Raw genomic sequence first — 20,158 nt, 5'->3', positions numbered from 1 at the left:
TAATGTGAACCAGTTTTGTTCCGACCATTTGAAAAACCTGCAGGAACTTTGCATTTGCGCGTGTTTTAGTTTTTTCTTTTTGTTTTCCACGCAAAATCAGGGACCACAAAGAATCATCGAAATGAGTTGAGTGATATATTATATTACAAATTTTTAAGTCGTGATTCGAACTACATCAAAAATTTTGAAAACCTTTTCTCAGTGTCGAGAAACCCATTTTGAAATTTTTAATTTTTGGTCTAGTTTCAATATAATAAGTTGAGCCTGCAGGCTTACAGTAGCTTATTTATGCTTAATTTAAGCCGTGAAAGCTTAATGTTATTTGTGTAAAGTTAGTTTTTAGCGCCAAATTGTGAATCAAAAACATCAAATTTCAACGATTTTTTTTGGTTTTTCTAGTTATTTTGTGCATAAACTGTTTTACTATTACTGTATTTTACTATGACTGATAAAAATGCCTCGTCTTTTTTTTCATTCAGATCTTTTATCACACTACGCAGAAAAAACGACAAAAATTTGGAAAAAAAATTTCGAAGTGTATTTTCGGAACATTGTGTTACTTGCACAGTAACCGGCTATCCTTGTTCGATTTTCGTTGTTTTTGATTGCTCATGGCGAATGACGAACGCAGTGTCATATTAAGAACTCTAATTCGCAAATAAATATGCTCATTTAATTTCTGGTATTTTTTCAGAAATAACATTTCTACCCTTGCGATAAGCAATGGTATTGCAATCGGGTACTAGACTTTTTTCCCGTAAGTAACTTTGTTCATAGGACTCACCTCCTGGATCCTGGACTCACTCATATGCTTCCTTTTTTTTACTTGCGATGAGCAAGGGTATTGCAATGGGTTACTAGACTTTTTTCCCGTAACTAATTTGTTTACAGAACACATACTTCCTGTATTTTTGCTTTTGCGATAGCCAAGGGATTGTTATTGGCTATTAGACTTTTTTTCCCACAAACAACTTTGTTCACTTTTTCCCCATAAACAACTTTGTTCACAGGACTCGTCTGGGCTCATCTTTACCTTGTTTCATAATGTATTCAAATTTCTTAGCGTTCCCGGCCAACTTAGCCCGGAGTTAGCGAATTTGCCTGGGACGGCAAAGGTCCTGGGTTTGAATCATACCAGGACCTGTTTTTCAAATGGGAAGTATTCTATTTTAAATAAAGTTTTCGGCCAGTTATTTGTCGGCTTATCTGATGTCGGCTCAGTTGTCACATCTTGGTATCGTTTTTTTGTTCCGCGCATTTTTCTTAAATGTTGCTTTTAATGTTTGATTTACTCCTACAATTTGTAATTTTACCTACCTGGACTTCGTATTTCCTTTCTGTTTTTCGCTAAAAGAATTCCTCGGCCGAAATTATTTCGGCCTACTTTTCATCGGCTTAATGACCTAATATTGGTTCGTTTCAAGCGAAACACGATTTTAGGACTTTCCTCCGCTTTTTTCAATTTGGTTGTAAGTTTACCAATTGGTTTATTGAATTTTCCTTTTTGTTTGGGAAAATGTTTTCACATTTGCAAAAGTTTTTGTTTTTCTCATAAACTACTGATTTTTCAAAAAAAAAGGAATCAATTGAAAATTTATAGACCGCCCACACACTTGTGTGCCTGCATACTCCTCTAGAGTCTTTTAACTCGTCTACGGCCTTCGAAAAAATGTGGAAGATTATTTGACCCATATTTTGATTTTTTTTCGTTTGCTCGAAAACTACCGCTTTCAAATATGAGTTCGGCTCCATTGAAAAGAACTGTTTGAAAAGCTTCCCTGCATAAGTGACTAAGCCCAAATTTTTACACTTTATATTATGGTCCTCAGATTTGTCGAGTTTTTGGTTTTGGATCGTTTTTGTGAATCTTTTCGACTTTTCTCGAAAAAACCTCCCAAATCTGATATTGCGGGTTCAATGGAGATAATGGGCATCACCCTGGAGGAGCTATGATTCTCTGCAATGTCAAATTTATTGTTTGCGGACCGTTCCGAAGTTTTGCTGACCATCCTGAGATTTTGGGTTCAATCGAAAGTACAGGTTGAGTAAATCTTTTTAAGCGGCTACGCATTTTTTTTGCACTAAACGCTATAATTTTCGGAGTTGTCAAATTTTGTCTATGTGCTGACCGTTTTTGGACTTTTCTCGCTAATTATTATGCCAAACCTGATATCATGGGTGTAATCGAACGAACAGGTTGTTGAAAGCCTAATTTAATAATTGACTATGCCCAGTTTGTTTGAGAAAAAAGTTATGGCCTTCAAACAAGTCAAAGTTTTGAAACTTTGACAGTTTTTTGGAATTTTATTGACTTTACGCGAAAACTACTGGGCCAATTCTTGTGTTTTGTTCAATCGTGAAGGCGGCTTTGGGAAAGTTCTCTACTTAGCCTTCCATAACCTGCCTTTTTGATCCATGATTGACCTTTCAGAAACGACGGCTCCCTAATTTCTTATAAGATAAATGTTATCTCCTTGGGAAAATGATTATCTTAATTTTTTTTTACTCTTTTCACTTATTTCAGTTGAGAAACAATTAAGGTTTTAGGCAGAGTCCAATTGTTGAATTAAAGAGCCGATTACTAAGTCGTCCGCGAAAAGATAAAGTCTATGGCCGGGTCCAGTAAAAGGTGGGCTAGATCCGCTATAAAAAGGCTGAATAGTAAAGGAGACTTCTTACCCCCCTGTGCGTCTTATTTGATTGTCTGAAAAAATAGTTTTTGCTCGTAAAAAAGATTTATAGTAGGCTATTTGCTCTTTTTAATTATCTCTGTCTGTTCCAACTTTTTGCAGCTCTCTATAGTGAAGGTTACGTAATTTCCACTAGATCTTTATTTCAGATATCAGCTATGTTGAAAAGTCAAAATCACATCTGTAAGTTTTACGCTCGTTCGTGCTATAGCTATAAAAGCCCTTTTCCGACTCTTCATTATAATCGAAAACGCCTTCAAAGAATAAAGCAGGAGCAATTTGTAGAAGGGCCTCCCGCGTCATGGCCGCGATCGTTTTTCCCAAACTGGAATTCTGTTGCTGAGTTGAGAGCATTTGCATTCAGAATAGGAGAGCCAATGAATATTGGTTTTCTTCGAAATGCATTTGTAGATAGAAGTTTTAAACGCATTCCATCAGAGGAGTACAGAATAAGAAAACTGAAAGTGGCCCCAGAATCGGACAATTCAGATTTGTTCTGGAGAGGTCAGAATAGGTTAAGGGAAATTGTCTCCTCATTTTTAATGCATGAATACCCTTCTTTACCCAAGAATGCATTAGTAGCCGTTTCTAATTACCTCCTTTCAGAGAAGGTTCTGAGTAAAATTGGCCGAAAACTAGGTTTAGACGATTTAATTATTGCAGCAGATTATCCTTATAACGATTCAGTTGTTCATCGATCGTTTTGTGCTCTCGTCGAAACAATTGCTGTCAATCGAAGCTCTCATCATGCAGCTCAATTCGTTGATGATTTCGTGTGTAGCGAGTTGATCACGGAAGATATTTTTATGATCTGGAAGCCGCCAAATGCGGAGGAAGAGCTCAACAGTGTCTTACTTCATAAAAACATGGCAACTGCTGAGCCTCGTAATATGTATGGAGCATCTACTTGTAGCGTCTTGCCTGCAATCTCGATTTGTTTTTTCTCAGACAAAAATTTTCTGGGTTCTGGAACAGCAGAAAGTATTGAAGAAGCAAAAAATGAAGCGGCTATCAACTCAATGAAGTTTTTGTTGAATTCAAACTGGGAAAGTAAAAAACCTGTGTCTGCCAATTTTGATAGAGTAGAAATTAAAGACTGAAGTTTCTCAATTTTGATTAAAATGATTGGAGTATAAATGCTTCTTAGTGTAACAGTGCTGATTTTAATTAACCCGATGAAACAAACGAAATTAGATTCTTCAAAATGGTTTTTGTTATCATTGCGATTAGCAAGGGTGTTGCAACCGAGTACTGGACTTTTTTTTGCGTTAACACGTTTTTTCATAGAATTTACACGTGTTTTACTTGCTTCATTATGAATTCAATCAACCATCTTGCGGATCTATCCTAAATCTAACACATCTGCTTGAAACGGCAAAGGCTGGTTCGAATCTGACCAGTACCTGTGTTTTTTGCAAACTAGAATTATTGTGATTTTTTGGACGCTCGGACGTCTATTTATTATTGTCGGCTTGTTTCCGTAGACCGACTTTCTTTGAAGGTTTAACTGTCTTTCAAGTTGCTTTAACACCCGCGCTTGAGACGACAGAGTCAAGGAGTTTGGTTGTCCATGAAATTGAATAGTTTAACCTCTAAAAAGGTGTTTTTGCAAAAAGAAGTAGTTTTTTTCTTTAGCATAGCCGGTTTCTCTGCAAGTAACAAGAAATTTTAATATTCCCCTTGCTACGCAATTTTTTAACGAAACCTAAAAATTAGAAAATGCTAATGGAATTAGATAGGAAATAAATGTGAAATTTGCAGTCTGAAAAACGATAAAACTTCTGATATGTGCCGAAATGGAGCACCGAGATTGAGAATCACATGTCCTAGCATCTGCGCCATGGGCTCTTGGTAAGCATCAATAACTAGCCGCCAGTTAATAAGATGCAAGTGCTGCAAAAATGCGCCCCCAATTTCATTTGTAACTTGGGCTAGAAAAAAAATGGACTTCGTGATATGACAAGTTAGACAAATTTATAAAAATATCAAATAAGTTTACTGCTTAATTTTTTTTGCAAAGAACGGAAGAATTAGTTACAAAAAAGAAAAAAAAGAACTTATAATAGCAAAAATAAAGTTGAAAATGTATTCGAATTGAATTGGGAGACGAGTCTTTCATCAAATCTGGTGTAAAGAGTCGAAATTAATCTGAAATACCCAAAAATTTCAGAACTAGTTTTCCTCGATATTGAGAAAACTTTCTCAATTTTGTTTTTGGAGTTGGAATCCTGACTTATTGGAGTTTAACGTCATACCACTTTTGATTCTCTACGATCTTTCTTTGAGGTAAGCAAAATCGGGAAAAAGACACTCCTCATGCCAAGGTTCCCTCCAACAGTCTTCTATGAGTTCTTGGAATCGAAAATGATATTTCTTGGGTATCAAACAAAAATATTTTTATACAATATTATATCTTTTTTTTGTAAGCTAAATTAGACAATATCTTGGTGTATTAGGCTCAAACTTAATTGAGCAAGAACTTACCCGCTGTTCGATTGAAATGTAGAATCCAAGTTTTGCTTAAAATGCTCATCATTTTAATTCTGGCAAAATTCGAAGCAAAGTTTGTTCTCATCCCTCTTTGTATTATGTCAACCCAAAGAGAAATAAAATGCGTTTAAAGTTTTTAATTTTTTGTTTTATGCGGTTAATTTTTATCAGCAATGTAGGAACTCTTGTTTCATGCACTTCAGACAAATAAAATAACGCTCAAATCTGATTGGTTGAATTTTTTTGAAAAAATCGTACAATTTTTTGGCTTAGTTTCAGGAGATTTTATGGCTGCGATTGAGCGTGATGTGCAAACAACCGACGATACAACTAAGTATGACCTGGCTTGGTATCAGAGACTCCTCGTCAGCATGATCAAGTATGGCCCAATTCCTCAGCATATCGCTTTCATTATGGATGGAAACAGAAGATACGCCAGAGACCTCTCAGAGAGAGTAATCACAGGTCAGTTCAGGGGCTGATTTAAGGGGCAGATACATCCACCCTCTGGAATGCAGCTCTTGCCCACTCAAAATCTCGCTTTAAATATCCATTTTGGCTCGACCAATTCTAAATTTTTCAAAAGCGACCTCGAAATATATTCGAGAGAGCGGCGAATTTTTTGGCAAGAAAGAGTCTTTGAAAGTGCTTATCTTGAGCTCAGAAAATAAAATCCGATTTTTAAAAGAAAACCTATGCGGAAAAAGATATTTCGACAAAGTCTCAGGTTCAAAAATATGATGTATCGAGCTTCGATTTTTTTCGTTGATATTTTATCCGCATCAGGTTTTCGATTTTCTTATTTTGGATGTATTATTATTGATTATTTTCGTAAGTTGGAAATCAATAATCATAATTTGAAACATCTGTTTGTAATGTGAACCAGTTTTGTTCCGACCATTTGAAAAACCTGCAGGAACTTTGCATTTGCGCGTGTTTTAGTTTTTTCTTTTTGTTTTCCACGCAAAATCAGGGACCACAAAGAATCATCGAAATGAGTTGAGTGATATATTATATTACAAATTTTTAAGTCGCGATTCGAACTACATCAAAAATTTTGAAAACCTTTTCTCAGTGTCGAGAAACCCATTTTGAAATTTTCAATTTTTGGTCTAGTTTCAATATAATAAGTTGAGCCTGCAGGCTTACAGTAGCTTGTTTATGCTTAATTTAAGCCGTGAAAGCTTAATGTTATTTGTGTAAAGTTAGTTTTTAGCGCCAAATTGTGAATCAAAAACATCAAATTTCAACGATTTTTTTTGGTTTTTCTAGTTATTTTGTGCATAAACTGTTTTACTATTACTGTATTTTACTATGACTGATAAAAATGCCTCGTCTTTTTTTTCATTCAGATCTTTTATCACACTACGCAGAAAAAACGACAAAAATTTGGAAAAAAAATTTCGAAGTGTATTTTGGGAACATTGTGTTACTTGCACAATAACCGGCTATCCTTGTTCGATTTTCGTTGTTTTTGATTGCTCATGGCGAATGACGAACGCAGTGTCATATTAAGAACTCTAATTCGCAAATAAATATGCTTATTTAATTTCTGGTATTTTTTCAGAAATAACATTTCTACCCTTGCGATAAGCAATGGTATTGCAATCGGGTACTAGACTTTTTTCCCGTAAGTAACTTTGTTCATAGGACTCACCTCCTGGATCCTGGACTCACTCATATGCTTCCTTTTTTTTTACTTGCGATGAGCAAGGGTATTGCAATGGGTTACTAGACTTTTTTCCCGTAACTAATTTGTTTACACATACTTCCTGTATTTTTGCTTTTGCGATAACCAAGGGATTGTTATTGGCTATTAGACTTTTTTCCCGCAAACAACTTTGTTCACTTTTTCCCCATAAACAACTTTGTTCACAGGACTCGTCTGGGCTCATCTTTACCTTGTTTCATAATGTATTCAAATTTCTTAGCGTTCCCGGCCAACTTAGCCCGGAGTTAGCGAATTTGCCTGGGACGGCAAAGGTCCTGGGTTTGAATCATACCAGGACCTGTTTTTCAAATGGGAAGTATTCTATTTTAAATAAAGTTTTCGGCCAGTTATTTGTCGGCTTATCTGATGTCGGCTCAGTTGTCACATCTTGGTATCGTTTTTTTGTTCCGCGCATTTTTCTTAAATGTTGCTTTTAATGTTTGAGTTACTCCTACAATTTGTAATTTTACCTACCTGGACTTCGTATTTCCTTTCTGTTTTTCGCTAAAAGAATTCCTCGGCCGAAATTATTTCGGCCTACTTTTCATCGGCTTAATGACCTAATATTGGTTCGTTTCAAGCGAAACATGATTTTAGGACTTTCCTCCGCTTTTTTCAATTTGGTTTTAAGTTTACCAATTGGTTTATTGAATTTTCCTTTTTGTTTGGGAAAATGTTTTCACATTTGCAAAAGTTTTTGTTTTTCTCATAAACTACTGATTTTTCAAAAAAAAAGAAATCAATTGAAAATTTATAGACCGCCCACACACTTGTGTGCCTGCATACTCCTCTAGAGTCTTTTTAACTCGTCTACGGCCTTCGAAAAAATGTGGAAGATTATTTGACCCATATTTTGATTTTTTTTCGTTTTCTCGAAAACTACCGCTTTCAAATATGAGTTCGGTTCCAATGAAAAGAACTGTTTGAAAAGCTTCCCTGCATAAGTGACTACGCCCAAATTTTTACACTTTATATTATGGTCCTCAGATTTGTCGAGTTTTTGGTTTTGGATCGTTTTTGTGAATCTTTTCGACTTTTCTCGAAAAAACCTCCCAAATCTGATATTGCGGGCTCAATGGAGATAATGGGCATCACCCTGGAGGAGCTATGATTCTCTGCAATGTCAAATTTATTGTTTGCGGACCGTTCCGAAGTTTTGCTGACCATCCTGAGATTTTGGGTTCAATCGAAAGTACAGGTTGAGTAAATCTTTTTAAGCGGCTACGCATTTTTTTTTGCACTAAACGCTATAATTTTCGGAGTTGTCAAATTTTGTCTATGTGCTGACCGTTTTTGGACTTTTCTCGCTAATTATTATGCCAAACCTGATATCATGGGTGTAATCGAACGAACAGGTTGTTGAAAGCCTAATTTAATAATTGACTATGCCCAGTTTGTTTGAGAAAAAAGTTATGGCCTTCAAACAAGTCAAAGTTTTGAAACTTTGACAGTTTTTTGGAATTTTATTGACTTTACGCGAAAACTACTGGGCCAATTCTTGTGTTTTGTTCAATCGTGAAGGCGGCTTTGGGAAAGTTCTCTACTTAGCCTTCCATAACCTGCCTTTTTGATCCATGATTGACCTTTCAGAAACGACGGCTCCCTAATTTCTTTTAAGATAAATGTTATCTCCTTGGGAAAATGATTATCTTAATTTTTTTTTACTCTTTTCACTTATTTCAGTTGAGAAACAATTAAGGTTTTAGGCAGAGTCCAATTTTTGAATTAAAACTGCCGCATCAGTATAGCAATTTTATTCAATATGAAATACGTACCTCCAGCTGTAGCTGGGCCCCTAGATGTTTTTATCGAGACATACGAAAATTTTTCTGTGCTTGCTGGTTTTATATTTGTGTTTTATGGCAAGTGGTCAAGTCTCCGCTTTGCCTCTGTGTTATTTATAAGTTCAATCATCCATCTGGGGCAAAGATACTACACCTGCTTGAGACGACAAAGGCTTGTGGCTGCAATCCGGCCGTGACCTGTTTTTTTTTTTTAGCAAACTTAGTTTTTTTCGGACTACTGTTCGTCTGCTTATTTTGTCGGCCCACCTCCCGTGCTCCGATTTTTTTCGAAGGTTCAGATTTCTTTTTAGTTGCTTTAACACCCTTGTTGACTACGAAGCCCGGGACTTTGATTTCAGTCGGAATCTGGTTTTTTTTGCGAATTGAAATTTTTCGGCTATTTTATTTTTTGTCTGTCTGCTTATTTGTACCGGCTCACTTCCTGCTGAATAGCTTTGTACAGAAGCAGAGCTTGTAAGATAGTTTGAACCTTCTTTTTTGTAACCTAAGTCGCAAATTTTGTTGCGACTCAATTATTGTTGAGACAAAATGTGTTTATTTTGAAAGTGTTCATGTTGATCAATAACCAGCTTTTAAGTACAGCCAATGCAAAGGATTTTAACACAGATTATTATATTACAAATAGCACTTTAGCTTCAAATTATTATGGATCTGTAGCGTAGACGTAGGGAAGGAGACGCGCAACAAAATAAGAGGGTTCGAACCTGGGCAGGGTCGGATGTTTTTAATGAATTTTTTTGTATACTGGTTCAAATGCGTCCGCTCTATTAATTGAGGTATGCTAGTTGGCAATTTTTTTTTCAAATTGACTACTAATGCGTCATAATTGGCTTGCGTCACTCAGCATTTATGTAGACTCATAATTAGCATGCGTCACTGAAGAATTTTTTTAAACTCAAAGTTTTGATCTTTCAGTTTTTTCCAGCAGCGTTATCGGCCATTTTTTTTGCTTGTGTGTGCAATGTTGCCTGTGTTTGAGATTCGACTTCTTTGTAGCTTCCGAAAGCTCATGTAAAGTTTCTAATGGTGCAGATTTTTTTGCTCGGGATCTTTTTTAGCCATTCAAGTAACTTTGTATGTCAAAACTATTTTTGAAGGTTTTATTTAGTTTTTTTTTTCGTTAAATTTGATTTTATTCACAGTCTTTCATTTTGTATCGCAAGTGGTGCGAGGCTCAGCTTGGGCTCTGTTTCTGGTTTACTTTTACTGCAAAGCCTAATATTTTTATATCTAATTTAGTGGTGGCTAGTGTTTAAAGAATTACCAGAGCACCTGGTTTTGATTTTAGAACGCGTGGTTCTCAATCTCCCGATATTTTTGTTCGATTCCGGTACAGCCTATTTTTATGCTTGCGAAAGTAAATATAAACTTTTTTTCAGGTCAACGTTTTGTTTAAGAGAATCTTTTGTATCTTGGTTTATAACGAATTCAATGTGTTTCGGGCCAACTTAGCTTGGAGGTAACGAATATGTTTGGGACGGCCAGGGTCCTTAATTTAAATCTGTTTAGGACCTGTTTTTTTCAAACGGGAATATTTTGTTCCAAATAAAATCGCCAGCCAATTATTTGTCTGCTTATGTTGTCAGCTTAGTTGTCACATCTTGGAATCGTTTTTTGCTGCGCGCTTTTTTCTTTACTTTTTTAGTGTTTGGTGTTGATTTTCGTATTTGATTAAGTTCTACAATTTAAAATTTTACTTTCCTGGACTTCGTATTTCCTTTGTTGTGTTTTGTTTCGCTATAAAAATTTTCGGCCTACTTTTTATCGTTTTAATCACCTAATTTTGGGTCGTTTCAAGGGATACTCAATGTTGACACTCCACTCTGAGCTTTTTGAAGTTAGTTGTTTGTTTACCAATCATTTTGTTTGAATTTCTTTATGAAAAACAGGTATTATGAAAATGCATGGGATCCTTTTTTTTATTTTTTTTTGAAACGCTTTGGAAAATTTTCGTTTTAAAAAAATTTAATTGTTCTCAAAAACTACTCCACAGGTTACGCCTAATTTTTTTGTACACCAGAGGTTTTGACCCTCGGAAAAGTCAAATTTTCGATTTTTGACCGTTTTTTGAAACGTATACTTTTCTCGAAAACTACCCACCCAAATCTGAGATTCTGCGTTCAATGGAAAAAACGGGTGAAAAAAATATCTCGGTTTTAGTGGCTAACGCAAAAAAGTTAGGTCTTTGGAAAAAACAAATTATATTTTTTAATGTTTTCCATTTTTTTAGATTGTCTCCGAAAACTTTGAAAAAACCTTTTGCATCAATACAAAAAATTCAAAGTTATTACACCGAAGACTTTAGTCAAGGTGTTATGGTATCGTGTAACGGGTTTTTTTTTTAATGTTGTCTGTTGTCAAGTGTCGACAAATAACGTCCACAGTTATCAATTATCATGTGGGCTGGACTATATCGCGCTATGTCACGTGATTGCGTATGTTTGTTTCTTTATTTGTTCATCTTTATTTATTTAATTATCTGTTCTTCTATTTATTTAATTATGTTTAGTTTGCTTATATTTATTTATAATTTATGTATGTACATATTTATTTTTGTTTATTTTTATCACGTGTTTTGTTTATTTATTTAATTATTCTTTCTTTCATTTAGTTTTGCTTTTATTATTTCTGCGTGTGTATAGCCACAGTTATTCTATTTCAACTTTTGTGTATACTTGTATTAGGTACACTGTAGTTTCAATCAACTGGTCTGTGTATACTTGTATTAGGTACAGTTTTTTTTCAACTGCTGTGTATACTTGTATTAGGTACACTGTAGTTTCAATCAACTGATCTGTGTATACTTGTATTAGGTACACAGTTATTCTATTTCAACTTTTGTGTATACTTGTATTAGGTACACTGTAGTTTCAATCAACTGGTCTGTGTATATTTGTATTAGGTACACAGTTTTTTTTCAACTGCTGTGTATACTTGTATTAGGTACACTGTAGTTTCAATCAACTGATCTGTGTATACTTGTATTAGGTACACAGTTTTTCTATTTCAACTGCTGTGTATACTTGTATTAGGTACACTGTAGTTTCAATCAACTGGTCTGTGTATACTTGTATTAGGTACAGTTTTTTTTCAACTGCTGTGTATACTTGTATTAGGTACACTGTAGTTTCAATCAACTGGTCTGTGTATACTTGTATTAGGTACACAGTTTTTCTATTTCAACAGCTGTGTATACTTGTATTAGGTACACTGTAGTTTCAATCAACTGATCGTGTATACTTGTATGAGGTACACAGTTTCTTTAGTTTAACTGATCTGTGTATACTTGTAATAGGTACACTGTAGTTTCAATTAACTGGTCTGTGTATACTTGTATTAGGTGTAAAACAGGAGGCGTTTTGCTACACATACAAACACAATCTTTTGTATTTTATTATAGCTATAGAAATTGATCTACAATGCGTAAGTACGACATTTAGTTCTACGATTGTTATTTCAGGTCTTTTGTCAATATTTCAGGCTCTTTGTCAATATAGCAAAATTTTGGTGTATATATGTGTTTGTAAGATTTTTAGCTCTAGAACTGTTATTCCATGATCTTTGTCAATATAGCAAAAATTTGACGTATACATGTGTTAGTACGATTTTAGCTCTAGAATTGTTATTTCAGGCTCTTCGTCAATATAGCAATATTTTAGCGTATACATGTGTTAGTACCATTTTTAGTTCTCGAACTGTTATTTTATGATCTATGTCAATATATCAAAATTTTAGTGTATACATGTGTTATTACGATTTTTAGTTCTCGAATTGTTATTTCATGATCTTTGTCAATATATCAAAATTTTATTGTATACATGTGTTAGTACCATTTTTAGTTCTCGAACTGTTATTCCATGATCTTTGTCAATATAGCAAAATTTTGGTGTATACATGTGTTAGTACGATTTTTAGCTCTAGAACTGTTATTCCATGATCTTTGTCAATATAGCAAAAATTTGACGTATACATGTGTTAGTACGATTTTTAGCTCTCGAACTGTTATTTCATGATCTTTGCCAATATAGCAAAATTTTGGTGTATACATGTGTTCGTACGATTTTTAGCTCACGAACTGTTATTTCAGGCTCTTTGTCAATATAGTAAAATTTTGGTGTATACATGTGTTAGTACGATTTTTAGTTCTAGAAGTGTTATTTTATGATCTTCGTTGATATATCAAAAATTTAACCTATACATGTGTTAGTACGATTTTTAGTTCTAGAACTGTTATTTCAGGCTCTTTCTCGATATAGCAAAATTTTGGTGTATACATGTATTAGTACGATTTTTTGTTCTAGAACTGTTATTCTTCAATAATTAGTTGTTCAAGTTGTTTGGTTTTTGCTTCAGTTTCTATGCCTTCGGTGTATTGCGCGTAGCGCCTATGTTCAAACAAGTATTTCCAGCTTCAGCTGGCCTCTAATTTTGTAATAGAAAAGTTTTCAAATTTATGGGAAAGTTGAAAGTTTTTCTCAGAATTTTCTACTGATTTTCAAAAAAGGGGTATCAATTGAAAGATCGCCTGCTCTCGTGTGTGCCCGCATACTCCACTAGGGCCTCTTTTACTTGACCCCTCTGTCTACAGCCTTCGAAAAAGTCTGTGGTGGAGTATTTGACCCCTATTTTTTTTTCGTTTTCTGGAAATCGACCCCTCTCACATCTGAGTTTTTGGTTTCAATGAATAGAACGGTTTTGAAAACTGACCGGCAATGTCCAAATTTGTTTTACACACGAAAGTTAAGCCTTCTGAATATTCAATTGTTTGATTTTCGACCGTTTTTTAGTGAATCCTTTTGACTTTTTTCGAACTCTCTCAAATCTAGTATTGGGGTTTAGTGGAGATAACTGGTAGTGGGAAGCTCCCATGCATTAGCGGCCACTCTAAAGTTTTTTACACAAAAAATTATTGCCACCGGAAAAGTCTTTTTCTTTTTGTTTTTTGACCGTTTTGAATTTTCTCGAGAAGTACCCTCACAAACCTGAGATCTTGGGTTTAATCTAAAATACAGGTTGCGTGAATCAGGTCGCCTTCTGGATTAGCGGCTACGCCTTATTTTTTCACACAAATGATTCTCGGAAATGTCAAATTTTTGATTCGTTGACTGTTTTTTGGGTTTTCTCGCTAACTATCCTGCAAATCTGATATCATCAATTCAATCAAAACAACAGGTTGTCGAAAGCCTGCTTTTATTATTGGCTATGGTGATTTTGTTAAAGAAAAAGTTATGGCCGTCAAACAAGTCAAGGTTTTGAATTTTTGATAGTTTTTTGGAAACTTGATTTTACGCGAAAACTACCGTGCCAACTCTCAAGTTGTCTTCAATCAAGAAACCCGGTTTTGGGATGTTTCTCCGCTTGAGTGGCCACAACCTGCTCTTTGCTGGAAAAAGTCTTGGATTTGGAGATCTTTTTTACCTTTTTAGAACTTTTGACCGTTTGAGTAATTTTTTGAATTTTCCTAAAATTTACACGATCTGAGAAGAAGAGTTTGATTGAAAGAACCGGTTGCGATAACAGTACCAGCAAAAGCGGTTTTTTTACCCTTGCTCTACGTAAATGTATTGCAGTTGGGTACTATGCTTAGTTTCCCCGTAAACAACTTTGTTCACGGGATCTGAAATTCTAAGATCTCGCCTAGTTGCAGATCTCGCCCTCCTTTCTAGCCTGTTTAAATGGTAAGTAGCTGTATACTTAAGCCTAGAGCTTCCAAGATACTGGGTCTAAAGCCAATTTCTTAAAGATATAAACAGATTTTTTGTTGATTTTAATGAATTCGTCCAAATTTTGTCGGTTTACTTCCCGGCTTCTGTATTTCAGTCCTCAGTATTCTCATAGTCATAAATGACCATCACTGAGAGTTAAGTTTCACCAAGATGCACTATTCTTAGAGGGTAACAAGTTGCCTAGCTACCCACCTTACGAATCCGAGCTTTTTAAAATCACCGGGTATGAACCCTTCCTAAGATTACATCATAGGATCCACAGTGCTAAAAGCATTGTGGCGGTTACCATTCATGGCAACTTCGGGAAAGCCCATTTTCCACAAATAGCTTTCTCAACATCAGGGGATCTGTAGAACACAGTCCCCCATTTCTGGTCTCCACTAACACAGAAAGTTGTACCAAAAGTCGACTCTATCCGAGGACATGCGAGACAACAAATGGTACTTGGTCTGGTGGCTTTCAAGGCCGGATCCAGCCAGGGGCAAGCGCAATACAAAAATGTCGAGTGACCCCCAAGGCTTGCGTTTGCCGAAGCAAGGCTCCCCAAGGTTCGCACTTACGTCTTTGAGCACTGGGCAATGCGGCGTGTGACGTTTGCAGAAATGGCCTCGTTTGATGAACTGTCGGTGATATATTGGAAGCACGTGATCCAATACATCGCGCAGGCAATAGGAAGTACAAATATCTGCCCGACAGCCCAAAAGCTCAGACCAAATCCCCAGGATACACCGGGGTAGATCCGATTACTGCGGACCCCACCGCAAAGGACTACACCACTCGAGGAGGTGTCACACTAACGTATCCCATGTATTTCAGTAACATTTTCAACACTTTTTAATACTTTTTATAAGTGTTCAAGAGGGTTATTTTAGTTCATGATTTTCCGGTTTGTGCAGACGCTTAATTTTTCTGCTGAAATAGTAAATATCAAAGAATTTTTTTGTAAGAAGTAGAGGTAGGAATTTTTAAATCTTGGTTTTTTTACCAGGATTTTTTCTCATCTGTTGCATATAAGAAGAAATCAATAAATTTTTCATAGCTCGTGTCCTTTTTTCGGGAAATGTATTTTCTTTCTTTACTTTCAGAGCTACTTTTTGCCATTTTTTCCTGGTGTTTACCTTTGCGATATGCAAAGGTATTGCAATCGGGTACTAGACTTCTGTTTTACGCTATTAACTTAGTTTACAGGTCTCTTTTCATCTGGACTCATTTCCTTGAAGCCTCTTAGCAACCAATTTACCGCTACAGATATGTTTTGTGCTTATTGGGTTTTGAAATATCTGTTCTGTTCGAAGTTTTTTTCATGTCGTTTGTAATTTTACCTCCTCGATTAGGTAAAGTTTCCTGTTTTCTGTTTTTCAATTTTTTTTGCTTTGATAGGTTTCAGCCGCTATTATATCGGCTTATACGCCGCATATTGCATTGTTCAAGGAGCTAAAAAATTTTTTGTGTGCATGTGTGTGTTTGTAGGGCGAAGGAGACCTAATAAGTTATTATTAGTCTTAAACTTTTTTGATTTTTTTTCGGCGCTTTTTTTTGTTTTCCTTTTTTCGGCTTAGCAGGTTTTTATATCGAAGTAGTGGACTCATTTTATTTCATTTTACATTCGAAAAAAGTTTTTGTGCGTGTTGAGGGTGAGGGGACTTAAGAATTTTTCACAAGTCTTGTTGAGTTTTTTTTTCTACTTAAAAGGTTTTGTTTGAGGTGTTTTGGCTTTGTTACCGCTTGGTAAATTTTCTTTCGATCCGAATTTCATATTCTTTTCTCCGATTCATATCGTAGATCTAGTTTTTTTGATGAATTTTTTTAGACTTAGCGGCTATCCTTTTTCTATCGCAAGTGGCGCGAAGCTCAGCTTCTCCTCTGTGAATAATTTGCTTTGTATTAGGTCACATGGAGGGCTTCGAGACACTCATCAGCGTATTGAGTTGGGCTAAAGAACTGGGCATCAAGGAGATCACTGTGTATGCCTTCAGCATCGAGAACTTCAGCAGACCCAGGGAGGAAGTGGAAGGTCTTCTAGATCTCGCCAGGTGGGAAAATGTATGTTGGCAAGCTTAAGGGAGTTTATTTAATAACTGTTTGGTTTTTTTCTTCTTTTCAAACATTTTATTTCGTATTCTTCTCAACAGCCTGTTTTGGCCTGTATTTTATCGGCTTAGTGGCATCATATTGCGTTGTTAAAGCGAAAAAGATTTTTTTTTTTACCTGAAACGATCTAGAGAAATATTAAATAGGTCACGTTTCAACAAATGTTTGAAAGGTCATTTTAAAAAGATTTATTGGGTTTTATTGAGTACATAAAGAACATTATTAAAGGTTTTGTAAAATATAAGAGATGTTTTCAGTATATTAGGTTGATCAGGTGCGGCGCAGTCATTTAATAATGAACCAAGAGCAAATAAGATTTGTTTTTATTTAGACGGACTCGATTTTGTATAAAACCTTGTTTACAGGATTGAGAGAAGGTTAATCGTTCTGCTGGCAACTTGCTGCATAACTGAATTCAAATTCTAGTATTTTACCGGGAGCATTTGGCGTATAGTTTAAGTATCGGGCTTGTATTTTCTATGATACGTTCCATCAAAGACAAAGTTTTCAAATTAAGCGAAGTTCTTGTGGTCGTAAAGCTGTGCACTGATTGCGCAGCAACTGAGTTCACTTGTTTTAGATGTAAAATACCGTTGGTGCTTCGCGAATCTCATCATCTTCAGCGATTGGGAGTTAGGATCAGATTGCTCGGAAAGAAGGAGTTGATAGCAGAGGATCTCAGGACTCAGTTCGAACTACTGGAGAAATCTACAGAAGCAAACAGAGGCTCAGTTCTAAACATCTGCTTTGCATATACTTCAACACAGGAGATATGCGACGCGGTCAATAAGGTTAAATATATAAAAAGATGAAGATGAAACTGTTCTTGATTAACAAGCGGTTTAAACCTGAACATATATTTTTTCGGTAAACAACTTGTCTGACAAAATCAACATTTAATTGATTCAATTCATGTTCAGCTTATGCTTTGCATTTGCCGCATACGTAGCGTCCATGCTTTGGACAATAAAGATCGATGTTTTGAGTCCGTTAAAAAAATTGATAGTTTTTTTGCTTTAAAAATAATTGTTAGGAAAGCTGACTTTTTGTCGACTTAGTTTCGTCAGCACTGACTTTTCTATAATTCAGCATTTTATTATTGTATTTCAAGCGTTTTTACTACTGTTTCGGTTGAGGTCATCTTCCTGTGATAGTGCAGGTAGTATGGTAAGTTGACATATTCGTATTTTTTGACCTTTATGGTCTACGATGTGAGAACGATTTTTTTTTGAATTGAGAACAATTTCTGTCAATTGAGATTTTATGAGTTAGACACAGGATTGAATTTGCGTATTTTTAAAAAAACTTGTTTTTGAAATGTGTCGCACTTTTTTGCATGGTCAATTTTTGATTAAGCCTGAACACTAGCAAATATTTTTGTATTGCAAGTGGAGCGTTGTTTCCTTTTGTCTCTCTGATTAAGAATGAGAATATAAAGGCATAGTCTTTGAGATTTTTGATTTCAAGCACCTGAGCAGAAGTTCATATTCAATTTTGAATGTTGTCATGAATTTAGACAGCATCAATTATGAATTTTGATGCACAAACTAGTTTCGGTATGTAAAGTAAATGGAATTGTTATACGTGTGAATTGTACCACTCGGAAAATGAGATTAATAATATTGTGGAGACTCTTCTGCGGCTCTGCAAAAAAACTTGGAACCATTTTATTATTATCCGGATCTGTTGAAAATTTTAAAGTATTAACGGGCTAACAAAAGACAGTTTAGGTTGACAAGAATGAAGCGCTAACAAGAGATAATATAGAGCGAGAACTGTACACGAAGAATTGTCTGCCTTTGGACCTGTTGATCCGCACTAGTGGTGAAGTAAGACTATCCGACTTTCTTCTCTGGCAAGCCCAGTTCACATGTCTCTGTTTTTCAACACCTTATTGGCCAAAGTTTTCTTTGTGGGATTTTTGTGGGGCCATTAGATACTACCAGACTTATTATCCGCAAATACAAAAGACTCAACAACTAGTCCAGCAGTCTAACCATGCTGTCAATGAAATGCAAAGGTGACTGCAAAAGTGCGGCTGTCGAGCAAATTTTTTGGTGCTATTTATTGATTTCAGGAGCGAAAACCCTTTTAATGTAGTTGGAATTAACCTTTTCTTGAACTTTCTTGAACTCAGCGAGGTATCATAGTTCAGCCGTTTCAGCTGTGATTTGGATTCCAAGAAAAATTTGGATTCCAAAATTATGCTTTCTCTCAGGAGAGCTTGCGAGTCGAGAGAGCTTGAGAGCTTTTCCTAGTTATAAGATCATTTCAGTTTTTTTTCCAACCGAAGTCTAACATTTTAGTACATCTATGCTTTAATTAATTAGTGTGATATAGTTATATCCGTTTTGTTGATGAACTAATTAAGGACTGACGTTCATTGCTAAGAGCGGGTTTAAGCTGAGTGAAATTCAGCTTATCCGCAGCACTCCTCTTTACAGCTGAACTACATATGCAGAAGAAAAATATGACTGTTTTATTCACAGTACTTTTGAAAACTTGGAAATCGATCAGCTTCTCAATCTAATTAACTCCTTGGAAAGAATCTGTTTTTTGATCAATATAGTTTTACTGGTTTCGATTCCTGGAGGTGAGTTTTCCGTTGTGCTTTCGCTGTTTACGAAAAGTCAGGTTAGTGCCACAAGTAATCGTCAGATTGGGTCGAGTGATAGAACATCTTGATACCCATTTAAGTCCTGATTCAGAAGATTTATAAATGTTCTAAGTTCTCTAAGTGTCGCGAAAAGGTGGCTTGAAAGTGAAGTGTTTCAAGAGCAATGAACACAGTGATGACTCCTATACAGGTCTTGGTGTTTTTTTTTTCAGGAAAAAATCTTAAAATTTGTTCACGCTCAATTCTTTTTGCGGTTTGACTATTGATTTATTTGTAAGTGAACTTCATTTCCGTTGTTTACCCTAGCGAGATTGCGAGCGTTACTGTGTTGATAAGAACCTTTTATTTTTCTAATCTAATTCACTAATATATATTAGTGTTCATTATTTGGTGGCAAATTGTTTATTATTTGGTGGCACTTTTGCTATAATCTGGATCTATAGCATTGGAAATTTCGGAGCATCTGTTCTCTGCTTTTTTTTGAGGCTACTGTTTGTGATTATTCAAAGCGTCCGTGGCTGAGTGGTTAGTGCATGAGACTCATTTTCTCTAGGATGCCGTAGGTCCTAGATTGAATCCGAGACGTAGCCGAATTTTCACCAATTCGAGGCGTATTTCGTCTTTCTTATTGCATTTTATAGAGCTTATTTTTGTCGTGTTTTCGCTAGTGTTTGCGAAGCACATCTTCGCCTCTGAGTGAAAGGAAGGCAAACTCCCTTATCGAACAGCAAAAGTATAAAGGTCTCGAAAAACGTGATCGACTTAGTGTCATTTAACTTGATTGAGCCATTTTACTTATAATCGCGAACTAGTTTCTGTCTACCAACTAGCGAGCGTCATCAAATTGGAAAAAAGACAGTTTAAAGCAGAAGTACATGAATCATTTACGCCTCGGTTTATTTAAAATCAAAAGTAAGGCGTTAATTCACGGAGATAACGGAACTGTATTCAAAGACAATGATTCGAATTCTGCCAGGACCTTTTTTTTGCTAATTAAAAATGTTCCGGGTGTCAAAATTCTTTATCGG

General features: G+C 35.6%; 2 protein-coding genes across 2 annotated transcripts in view; both read left to right on the top strand.

The window, feature by feature from the left end:
• The window catches only part of LOC134844979 (dehydrodolichyl diphosphate synthase complex subunit Dhdds-like), a 45,757-nt gene extending 27,122 nt beyond the window's left edge, over positions 1 to 18,635 (top strand). The window contains exons 3-6 of the mRNA XM_063861805.1: positions 5,454 to 5,645; positions 16,311 to 16,455; positions 17,094 to 17,304; positions 18,244 to 18,635. Coding sequence (XP_063717875.1) covers positions 5,454 to 5,645; positions 16,311 to 16,455; positions 17,094 to 17,304; positions 18,244 to 18,537 — 842 coding nt within the window. The 3' untranslated portion in view covers positions 18,538 to 18,635. The remainder of the gene's footprint in view (positions 1 to 5,453; positions 5,646 to 16,310; positions 16,456 to 17,093; positions 17,305 to 18,243) is intronic.
• Positions 2,830 to 3,871, top strand: LOC134845315 (large ribosomal subunit protein mL44-like). Its single transcript, XM_063862289.1, has one exon. The coding sequence runs from the start codon at positions 2,849 to 2,851 to the stop codon at positions 3,788 to 3,790; it is 942 nt and encodes a 313-aa protein (XP_063718359.1). The 5' UTR covers positions 2,830 to 2,848; the 3' UTR covers positions 3,791 to 3,871.
• Positions 18,636 to 20,158: the final 1,523 nt, after the last annotated feature.

The sequence above is a fragment of the Symsagittifera roscoffensis genome, chromosome 4 (assembly GCF_963678635.1).
Source record: "Symsagittifera roscoffensis chromosome 4, txSymRosc1.1, whole genome shotgun sequence".
NCBI classification, from domain to species: domain Eukaryota; kingdom Metazoa; phylum Xenacoelomorpha; order Acoela; family Convolutidae; genus Symsagittifera; species Symsagittifera roscoffensis.
Note: the sequence above shows the minus strand (reverse complement) of the source record. Positions and strands in the feature narration are given on the sequence as shown.